The sequence below is a fragment of the Crinia signifera genome, chromosome 11 (genome assembly GCF_055691185.1).
Source record: "Crinia signifera chromosome 11, ASM5569118v1, whole genome shotgun sequence".
NCBI lineage: Eukaryota > Metazoa > Chordata > Amphibia > Anura > Myobatrachidae > Crinia > Crinia signifera.
The window spans coordinates 26,554,617-26,566,621 of record NC_139227.1 but is presented as its reverse complement, the minus strand read 5'-3'; the positions used below and the strand labels follow the sequence as shown (position 1 = coordinate 26,566,621).

The window sequence follows — 12,005 nt, the reverse complement described above, 5'->3', positions numbered from 1 at the left end:
TTGCTCTCTACGCTCGGCACACTATTTTATTCTCCCACCACGCCCTAGTGGATGGTAGGGCGTGAAATACCGCCCGTCGGCACGAAAAACAGTGAAAAAGTCCATGTTGACCTTTTGACTGTTGACCTAATGCTTGTGTCGACCTAATGACACATAGACCTAGACCCATGTCGACCTTTCTGCTTGTCGATTAAATGACCGTCTCCCGCCATATTCATAGTCATGTACTACATAGTGATAGGCCAGAGGTCCCTGGAGCACGCTGGTGTTACATTTGTCACGTCACTGCCAATCCCCAGGCTAGTGAAGCCCTAATAGGACTTCCTAATATTGTGAAAACTCCACAGAGAAATATAAAGTTAAATAAGCAATTCTTTCTAGATGCAAACTGCGAGTGGATTATTTGCTTGTTTCAGACGAGCATGACTCGAGTTTGCCGTGGTCCCGATTTATGGTCGGCAAACAGGAGCGGACCCTTCAGCCTGCTCACATAAAGGGGGTTTTTCACAGTTGATGCAGAAGTTTTCCAGGAGTCCTGAGCAGGAAGCGCTGAGTGGAGAGAACAGAGCCCCTCACACAGAACACATAAAGAGCCAGTGAGGGAGCCCAACCCTAATTACCTGTGACTGACACTGCTCCCAGGCTCTGACCTCACCGACCAAACAAACAAGCACTGGTTAACCCTTCTCTCTACAAAAGGCGGGCGCTGCAGGATGACGCCCCTGTTATACAAACAAACACCAACGACACAGAGAGACACACAGCAGCACAAGGCTGCCAAGCTCCAGCCCCCCCCCCCCCCATAATGCCAACACTGCCCATCTTCAGGTCAGGAGAGAAGAGGTGGCTGTGGATTTACAAATGACAGTTGGCTTACACTTAACTATATGCTGGGAGTTGTAGTTATAAAAAAATAACAGGTGCGCATTTCATCAACATCAGTTCTTTAGAGTGTGTTAAAAGCACTGGTAAAGTTGTACACGGGAGATAGGTTTGTCCCGGGTTTTTTCGACTGATGTGTTTTATAACACCATAAATCTGTGAAAGCTTTTGGGATTTTAATAAAAGTAGGTTAAGGGTACCTGGGGTTATGGATGGAGCGAGGATAAGCTCCGTCCATTAGGCAAATTTTAGGTCTTCAATCTGAGAACAGCTGAATTAGTGCTTAAAATGCCCATAAACGCACCAATTTTGTGTTGTGTGTGTTTTGAACTTCAAGCTGCATGCTATTTTGTCACTTGAAGTGGATACGATGCGATTTCAGCCTCTTTTTTTTTTTTTTTAAGTTAATAGTTACATCGCATCGTATGTACTCCAAAACTGATGCGATGCAATGCAATGCAATGAAGCACAAAAAGTACTGCCTGCAGATACTTTTTTGTGCTTTACAATATTGTACCCACAGGGACGCACATCGCAGCCCCGCAGGTACACGGTGCCATTTAAGCCGATGCGATGTGAACTTTAAAAGTTCAAAACACATGTGATAATCGCAGCGTGTATGGGCACCTTTACACCTTTAAAGGCTGATAAAGGTCTAATGGAACAGTCAGCAGACCCATTAAGAGACAACAGGATTACTGGCTGTGAGTATTGTGCTGATGCTTCTGGTTTGTGGTAGGGATGCTAGGACTTACCAATCAGAGAGGGAATTCTTCGGTTTAGTTGGAAGCCTTGATGTTTTCTGTACTGAGCTATTTAAACTAGCTACGGTTAGATTTCCCGAGCACCCTGGAATTGCGTGTTGTTTTCTGGCTGTGCTGTGTGTTGGAAGTGCCCATCTACCCCAGAAGCGGACACCCCTACCGTGATCTCCTCTCAGTAAGATATCACAACACTCCCATAATGCCAGATAGCGAGGGAAGTACACACATGAGGCTGGTGAGAAATGGCAGACACAAGAACCAAGGGCATCAATTAAGAGAAACCAGTGCAGTGATCCCCAGCGACCAATCATACCAATGATTTATCTTGTTTACATTGTACTAGACAGATGATTGGTTGCAATGTACAGCCACACTACATTACATTTGTGTTCTGTGTCTAAGCTTACAATACAGGGAAAGTGTTATTCTGGACCCTTCCATACTCCAAAGAATTTATTTATTAACAGTTTCTTATATAGCGCACACATTTTCCGCAGCGCTTTACAAAGTATAGTTGAACATTCACATCAGTCCCTGCCCCAGTGCAGCTTACAATCTATATTCCCTCCCACATATACACGCACACACAGACATTCTAGGGTTAATATTGTTGGGAGCCAATTGACCTACCAGTATATTTTTGGATTGTGGGAGGACAAGGGAGTACCCGGAGTAAACCCACGCAAACACGGGGAGAATATACAAACTCTGCACAGTTAGAGCCATGGTGGGAATGGAACCCATGACCTCAGTGCTGTGAGGCAGTAAGGCTAACCATTATACCATCCGTACTGCCCCGTATATATAACACATGGTGGGGATAGAACCCATGACCTCAGCGCTGTGAGGCAGTAATGTAACCATTACACCGTCCGTACTGCCCCGTATATATAACACATGGTGGGGATAGAAACCATGACCTCAGTGCTGTGAGGCAGTAATGTAACCATTACACCGTCCATACTGCCCTGTATATATAACACATGGTGGGGATAGAACCCATGACCTCAGCGCTGTGAGGCAGTAATACTAACCATTACACCGTCCGTACTGCCCCGTATATATAACACATGGTGGGGATAGAACCCATAACCTCAGTGCTGTGAGGCAGTAATGCAAACTATTACACCATCCGTACTGCCCCGTATATATATATATATACAGTGGTCGAAGTGGAAATTTTGAAGTGGGGGTATGGAAATTTTGAAGTGGGGGTATGGAAAAGTAAAGAGTGAATATAGTGCGCACCTTCGGACACCCCCCTGTCCATCAACGTCCCCTGCCAGACTGCCCCGTTGTACAGGGATATTACAAAAGCACAATATGCGCTGCTGAGTGATCAGAGAGCATCCTGAGGGGGAAAAAAAAGTATTTTTTTTTTATCTTCAGATTAAAGTGGCGGTACGGCATACCCCCGTATACCGCCCCACTTCGACCACTGTATATATATATATATATATATATATATATATATATATATATATATATATATATATATATATATATATATATATATATATATATATATATATATATATATATAACACATGGTGGGGATAGAACCCATGACCTCAGCGCTGTGAGGCAGTAATGTAACCATTACACCGTCCATACTGCCCTGTATATATAACACATGGTGGGGATAGAACCCATGACCTCAGTGCTGTGAGGCAGTAATGTAACCATTACACCGTCCATACTGCCCTGTATATATAACACATGGTGGGGATAGAACCCATGACCTCAGCGCTGTGAGGCAGTAATGTAACCATTACACCATCAGTACTGCCCTGTATATATAACACATGGTGGGGATAGAACCCATGACCTCAGTGCTGTGAGGCAGTAATGTAACCATTACACCGTCCGTACTGCCCCGTATATATAACATATGGTGGGGATAGAACCCATGACCTCAGTGCTGTGAGACAGTAATGCTAACCATTACACCATCCGTATTGTCCCGTATATATAACACATGGTGGGGATAGAACCCATAACCTCAGTGCTGTGAGGCAGTAATGCTAACCATTACACCATCCGTACTGCCCCGTATATATATATATATATATATATACAGTGGTCGAAGTGGAAATTTTGAAGTGGGGGTATGGAAATTTTGAAGTGGGGGTATGGAAAAGTAAAGAGTGAATATAGTGCGCACCTTCGGACACCCCCCTGTCCATCAACGTCCCCTGCCAGACTGCCCCGTTGTACAGGGATATTACAAAAGCACAATATGCGCTGCTGAGTGATCAGAGAGCATCCTGAGGGGGAAAAAAAATATTTTTTTTTTTATCTTCAGATTAAAGTGGCGGTACGGCATACCCCCGTATACTGCCCCACTTCGACCACTGTATATATATATATATATATATATATATATATATATATATAACACATGGTGGGGATAGAACCCATGACCTCAGCGCTGTGAGGCAGTAATGTAACCATTACACCGTCCATACTGCCCTGTATATATAACACATGGTGGGGATAGAACCCATGACCTCAGCGCTGTGAGGCAGTAATGTAACCATTACACCATCAGTACTGCCCTGTATATATAACACATGGTGGGGATAGAACCCATGACCTCAGTGCTGTGAGGCAGTAATGTAACCATTACACCGTCCGTACTGCCCCGTATATATAACATATGGTGGGGATAGAACCCATGACCTCAGTGCTGTGAGACAGTAATGCTAACCATTACACCATCCGTATTGTCCCGTATATATAACACATGGTGGGGATAGAACCCATAACCTCAGTGCTGTGAGGCAGTAATGCTAACCATTACACCATCCGTACTGCCCCGTATATATAACACATGGTGGGGATAGAACCCATGACCTCAGTGCTGTGAGTCAGTAATGCTAACCATTACACCGTCCGTACTGCCCTGTATATATAACACATGGTGGGAATGGAACCCATGACCTCAGTACTGTGAGGCAGTAATGCTAACCATTACACCGTCCGTACTGCCCCGTATATATAACACATGGTGGGGATAGAACCCATGACCTCAGCGCTGTGAGGCAGTAATGCTAACCATTACACCGTCCGTACTGCCCCATATATATAACACATGGTGGGGATAGAACCCATAACCTCAGTGCTGTGAGGCAGTAATGTAACCATTACACCATCCGTACTGCCCCGTATATATAACACATGGTGGGGATAGAACCCATGACCTCAGTGCTGTGAGGCAGTAATGTAACCATTACACCATCCGTACTGCCCCGTATATATAACACATGGTGGGGATAGAACCCATGACCTCAGCGCTGTGAGGCAGTAATGCTAACCATTACACCATCCGTACTGCCCCGTATATATAACACATGGTGGGGATAGAACCCATGACCTCAGTGCTGTGAGGCAGTAATGTAACCATTACACCATCCGTACTGCCCCGTATATATAACACATGGTGGGGATAGATCCCATGACCTCAGCGCTGTGAGGCAGTAATGTAACCATTACACCATCCGTACTGCCCCGTATATATAACACATGGTGGGGACAGAACCCATGACCTCAGTGCTGTAAGGCAGTAATGCTAACCATTACACCATCCGTACTGCCCCGTATATATAACACATGGTGGGGATAGATCCCATGACCTCAGCGCTGTGAGGCAGTAATGTAACCATTACACCATCCGTACTGCCCCGTATATATAACACATGGTGGGGACAGAACCCATGACCTCAGTGCTGTGAGGCAGTAATGCTAACCATTACACCATCCGTACTGCCCCGTATATATAACACATGGTGGGGATAGAACCCATGACCTCAGTGCTGTGAGGCAGTAATGTAACCATTACACCATCCGTACTGCCCCGTATATATAACACATGGTGGGGATAGATCCCATGACCTCAGCGCTGTGAGGCAGTAATATAACCATTACACCATCCGTACTGCCCCGTATATATAACACATGGCGGGGATAGAACCCATGGCCTCAGTGCTGTGAGGCAGTAATGCTAACCATTACACCGTCCGTACTGCCCCGTATATATAACACATGGTGGGGATAGAACCCATAACCTCAGTGCTGTGAGGCAGTAATGCTAACCATTACACCATCCGTACTGCCCCGTATACATAACACATGGTGGGGATAGAACCCATGACCTCAGTGCTGTGAGGCAGTAATGTAACCATTACACCATCCGTACTGCCCCGTATATATAACACATGGTGGGGACAGAACCCATGACCTCAGTGCTGTGAGGCAGTAATGTAACCATTACACCATCCGTACTGCCCCGTATATATAACACATGGTGGGGATAGAACCCATGACCTCAGTGCTGTGAGGCAGTAATGTAACCATTACACCATCCATACTGCCCCGTATATATAACACATGGTGGGGATAGAACCCATGACATCAGTGCTGTGAGGCAGTAATGTAACCATTACACCGTCCGTACTGCCCCGTATATATAACACATGGTGGGGATAGATCCCATGACCTCAGCGCTGTGAGGCAGTAATATAACCATTACACCGTCCGTACTGCCCAGTATATATAACACATGGTGGGGACAGAACCCATGACCTCAGTGCTGTGAGGCAATCATGCCCGTTCTGTCCATCTGCCTCTTCAATGCTGTCAGGCAAGACAGCACTGTATAATTCCCCGGTCAGAAAAAGCGGCAGGGATTAAATATCCACCAATGTTGCACTGCAGGTGCAGCAGATGTCACATGTGCAGAGAGATTCAAATTTTAGTGGGTTATATATTTTCTGTGCAGGGCAAATACTGGCTGCTTTAGCATGTAGCCCAAATGTTAGCTCACTTTATTTTTAAGCTGCAATTTAGATTTCAGTCTGAATTCACCCCACCCAAATCTAACTCTCTCTGCCCACCTGCACGGTTTTGCACAATTGTGTGCTTTTTGCTTTGCTTGCAAACCTGAATAAGGCCCATTCTGTACATAAAATGTTTCATGCTTTACGACAACAGAAAATATTGGTGCTATCAGACAAACCCGGCGATTAATATTACATGGACACTAGCAGGCAGGAGGGTAGAGACGCTGTACGAGCAGTCTGAGGTCAGACAAAGCTCCAATGAGGTGTGTGTGTGACTGGGCAGGATTGTCCTATGTACACAAACAACCCAGCGCTGTGTCAAAAGAAAGACGTCTTTCAAGAAATAACATATAATGGAGCATTCATGGCTCTGCCGACTCCCCCAAACTTCTCTGTATCACAGTCTCCTGTACGCACCGGTCTGGCAAAATGCACCGTCCCTTACATCTCATCCCAATGTACAGATTTACTAACATCCACTGACTCTTACCCAGATGGCAAGCCTTCTAACGATGGGGTGGTGGCAGTAGATGGCAACGAGTGGGTCTCCAAGGACTCCCCATTTGTCTCCGGAAGAAAACCTTGGCCAGTGGAGGGGGTAGAACCCGTAACGCTGCCAGGTATAGTGCCTCCTGTAGAGGTCATGTCGCTTGTACCAGGTGTGTGGGCGCAGTCTCCGTTCACTGTAAACATGAAGAAGAGCTGGGATCAGGATTTCACAAACCTCAGCGGACCTGCATCAAAGCCAGGTTCCAGCAGTACAGACTAGGATACCTAAAGGTTCCCCTCTGTCCACCACTGTTTAGCCCCATAAAGGCCATTTGAATTTTCGGTACTCTTTACCTAGCACGGCGCCCATCGCGGGCATCGCGGGTACATTTATGCCTGCCCGCGACGCGACCGACGCGATGCTCACGATTTCCCATTGAAACCCATGTTAAACATGGAAATCGCGTCGGTCGCGGCCGGCCATAAATGTGCACACGATGGCCGCGACGCGATGCCCCCGATTTCCCATAGGAATCTATGTTAAAAGGCCCGATGGACACGATTTTTATGTCAAATGCCTCAATGCCCACGATTTCCACATAGGAATCAATGTTAAATGGGCCTTAGAGCCCAAATAGGCACAATTAACCCTTAAATGTCCCCCCAAATTTTTTAACGCCACCCCACGATCCACGCCAACCCGAAGCGTGGCGAGCGCAGCGAGCCCGCGAGGGGCGGCGGTACGCGTCCTCCGACCTTTTCATGCCCTACTATCCACGTCGGCGTGGAGTTGAGAATAGAATAGTGTGGCGAGCGCAGCGAGCCACCGAGCCCGAAGCGTGGCGAGCGCAGCGAGCCCCGCGAGGGGACGTGGATACCTTCACAGGTAAACGCGTCCCCTCGTGGGCTTCACAGGTGTCCGTGGCGACGCGGACACCTGTGAAGCCCGCGAGGGGACGCGTATAACTGTGAAGGTATCCGCGTGCGCTCGCCACGCTTCGGGCTCGGTGGCTCGCTGCGCTCGCCACACTATTCTATTCTCAACTCCACGCCGACGTGGATAGTAGGGCATGAAAAGGTCGGAGGACGCGTACCGCCGCCCCTCGCGGGCTCGCTGCGCTCGCCACGCTTCGGGTTGGCGTGGATCGTGGGGTGGCGTTAAAAAATTTGGGGGGACATTTAAGGGTTAATTGTGCCTATTTGGGCTCTAAGGCCCATTTAACATTGTTTCCTATGGTAAAATCGGGTCCATTGAGCCATTTAACATGAAAATCGTGTCCATCAGGCCTTTTAACATTGATTCCTATGGCAAATCGTGGGCATCGCGTCGTGGCCATCGTGTGCACATTTATAGCCTGCCGCGACGCGACCGACACGATTTCCATATTTAACATGGTTTTCAATGGGAAATCGGGAGCATCGCGTCGCGTCCGGGCACCTTTAGCCCGCACACGACGCGACCGACGCGATTTTTTACCTCACGATGCCCACGATCAAGATCGTGGGCGCCGTGCTAGGTAAAGAGTACCGAATTTTCGAAGGTGATAACGCACCAGCCAATGAACTTGTAACTGTCATTTTTCAAACACAGCTTATTGGTTGGTGCGTGATCACCTTCCACATGATCACTTTACCAGGCTGAATACATCTTCCCCAATGTGCTATACCAGTTGATCCTGAACTGAGTGTTAGGGCTTTGCGGGGAGCACAGGGAGGCGAACTCACAGGGCACATGTCTATCGAAATTCACTGTGTTAGTGGCAGCCCAGACCCCAGTATAAAACATGTGATTGAGAGATTTATCAAACTTCTAAAGAGGTGGAGTGAAGGCATTGTCCTTCCCCACTAATCAGATGCCAGCTACTATTTTATGTGGAGGGCACAGTTTGAACAAGCCTGATCTAATGAGCAATAATGAGTGCACCTGCCGGGTGATCTAGAACAATAGAATGCCTTGGCTGGTTATACACATGAGCATTTTATTTTTCTCTGCGGTTTGTTGTTGAATAATACATTATAGTCTTATTTTTCTTGTATGCTGTTTTTGTTTTATATTTTATATAGCACTCACCTAACACAGTGACGTCATTGGTCTCGTTTTGGCTTTTTTGAGGCTGGCGAGAGGCGGTCTCCAAATTTAGAGGTTGCGTGTTGCAGTTCCTGCGCATTCAAATGATAAAAATAAAAATGCATTATTAAATGATGTATAACTAAGGATTATAAGATTATTTTGTAACATATACTATATATACACAGCGAGATCAAAAAGTACCAACAAAAAGTTCTGGCTGCAGCAGTGGGAGTACAGTGATGGGCTACACTTTCCACACTTAGGGGGGGGGGGGGGGGGGGGGGACTTCCACTGACGGCGGGGTGTTTAACAAACCCTATTCAATTGCAGTACAGGAAATTAAAGGTCCAAATTCAGCACAGTCTCCGATGTTTTGGGCCTGCGCACTGTCGCCAATGCACATGTGCAGGCCCCAACTGTTAGTGCCTTCGGCTAAGTCTCTCTTCACAGAGGCACTCTGAGTAACAGGCAGGGGGTGTTCTGGGTGGACCCCCAGAGTTTCATGGACGTGCCCACAAAGATGATGGGCACGACCATAAAAATGCTGGGCATACCACAGCAAATGCAGACATTCCCCTGCCTGCTCGGGGAAGGCGGATGACAACACATGACGTCAGGGCCCACCCCCAATTCACAGAAGACCGTGCAGCTAAAAAGGACTTCCTGGCTTACTTTTCCACGCACAGATAGGATGTTTCAGACAGCGCCTGCGAATCCACGCACAGATACCATGTTGCAGACAGCGCCTGCGATCCCACGCACAGATACCATGTTGCAGACAGCGCCTGCGATCCCACGCACAGATAGGATGTTTCAGACAGTGCCTGAGATTCCACGCACAGATAGCATGTTTCAGACAGCGCCTGCGATCCCACGCACAGATAGGATGTTTCAGACAGTGCCTGAGATCCCACGCACAGATAGCATGTTGCAGACAGCGCCTGCGATCCCACGCACAGATAGCATGTTTCAGACAGCGCCTGCGATCCCACACACAGATAGCATGTTTCAGACAGCGCCTGCGATCCCACGCACAGATAGGATGTTTCAGACAGCGCCTGCGATCCCACGCACAGATAGGATGTTTCAGACAGCGCCTGCGATCCCACGCACAGATAGGATGTTTCAGACAGTGCCTGAGATCCCACGCACAGATAGCATGTTTCAGACAGCGCCTGCGATCCCACGCACAGATAGCATGTTTCAGACAGCGCCTGCGATCCCACGCACAGATAGGATGTTTCAGACAGCGCCTGCAAACCCACGCACAGATAGCATGTTTCAGACAGCGCCTGAGATCCCACGCACAGATAGCATGTTTCAGACAGCGCCTGCGATCCCACGCACAGATAGCATGTTTCAGACAGCGCCTGCGATCCCACGCACAGATAGCATGTTGCAGACAGCGCCTGCGATCCCACGCACAGATAGCATGTTGCAGACAGCGCCTGCGATCCCACGTACAGATAGCATGTTTCAGACAGCGCCTGCGATCCCACGCACATATAGCATGTTTCAGACAGCGCCTGCGATCCCACGCACATATAGCATGTTTCAGACAGCGCCTGCGATCCCACGCACAGATAGGAGGTTTCAGACAGCGCCTGCGATTCCGCGCACAGATAGCATGTTTCAGACAGCGCCTGCGATCCCACGCACAGATAGGATGTTTCAGACAGCGCCTGCGATCCCACGCACAGATACCATGTTTCAGACAGCGCCTGCGATCCCACGCACAGATAGCATGTTTCAGACAGCGCCTGCGATCCCACGCACAGATAGCATGTTTCAGACAGTGCCTGCGATTCCACACACAGATAGCATGTTTCAGACAGCGCCTGCGATCCCACGCACAGATAGCATGTTTCAGACAGCGCCTGCGATTCCACGCACAGATAGCATGTTTCAGACAGCGCCTGTGATTCCACGCACATATAGCATGTTTCAGACAGCGCCTGTGATTACACGCACAGATAGCATGTTTCAGAAAGCGCCTGCGATTCCACGCACAGATAGCATGTTTCAGAAAGCGCCTGCGATTCCACGCACAGATAGCATGTTTCAGACAGCGCCTGTGATTCCACGCACAGATAGCATGTTTCAGACAGCGCCTGCGATCCCACGCACATATAGCATGTTTCTGCATCTGTGTTACGCAAATAGTGCTTATTCAAAGACTTAAATAAACAAGCGTACTGAAAACATCAGACACCCAGGCTGCAGAGTACACTCCAGAGGACTGGGACTCTCTGGTCATTGTGTGCTCTCTGCATGTGTCCAGGCACAGTTTTTGGTAAGTGGGTGAAAGAAACAATGACCCAGCACTAGCACCTCGTAGAGAGAATCTTATGAGACATTCTACAGGGGAGTGCGAGATGAGAGAGAACAACACGTGACACGAGGTTGAGACGAGCCTGGGAATGGCTCCAAGACAAAGAGCTAAATACCATAGGACAAGGCTTGACAATTTTTTAAAATCCAGGAGTCAGGATAAAAGTGTAGGAGCCAGACACATAAGTGCCACTTACCTATATGCTTGTTGCTATGGGTTTCGTGCTTGACTCCAGGGGTTGCATGCTCTTTGCCACAGGAATTACCCCTCCTCCTCTTCCTCCCTCCCCCTCCCCACCATTACCATGCACGATAACAGCAACAGCCGGGCAGAGCGGTGAACAACCCACCCGGCTGTATCAGAGCAGGTCTGCAGCTATTTCAAAACTCGAGCCAACTCGCGAGCCAATCGGAGCTTGCGGTTCATCAGCCAATCAGAAGCTGCAATGGTAGCAGTTGTCCACCGCTCTGCCTGGCTGGTGCCATTACCACAAGCGCACCACTCTATCCGGCCAGGGAAATGCCGGGCAGCAGGGTGCACCTTGCAAATCTGTCCGCCGGGAAGGAAAATCTGGTCGCCATGGCGACCTGGTCCCTGGGATTTATCGAGACCTGCCATAGGTGGAC

At 48.3% G+C, this 12,005-nt stretch overlaps 1 protein-coding gene across 4 annotated transcripts in view; it reads right to left on the bottom strand.

Moving 5' to 3' along the window:
- Nucleotides 1–12,005, bottom strand: part of WWP2 (WW domain containing E3 ubiquitin protein ligase 2) — a 66,988-nt gene that overhangs the window by 36,437 nt on the left and 18,546 nt on the right. For all 4 annotated transcript variants that reach the window (XM_083164752.1, XM_083164753.1, XM_083164751.1 and 1 more), the window contains 2 exons: nt 9,048–9,136; nt 6,978–7,170 (listed from right to left, as the gene is read on the bottom strand). In XM_083164752.1, coding sequence (XP_083020878.1) covers nt 6,978–7,170; nt 9,048–9,136 — 282 coding nt within the window. The remainder of the gene's footprint in view (nt 1–6,977; nt 7,171–9,047; nt 9,137–12,005) is intronic.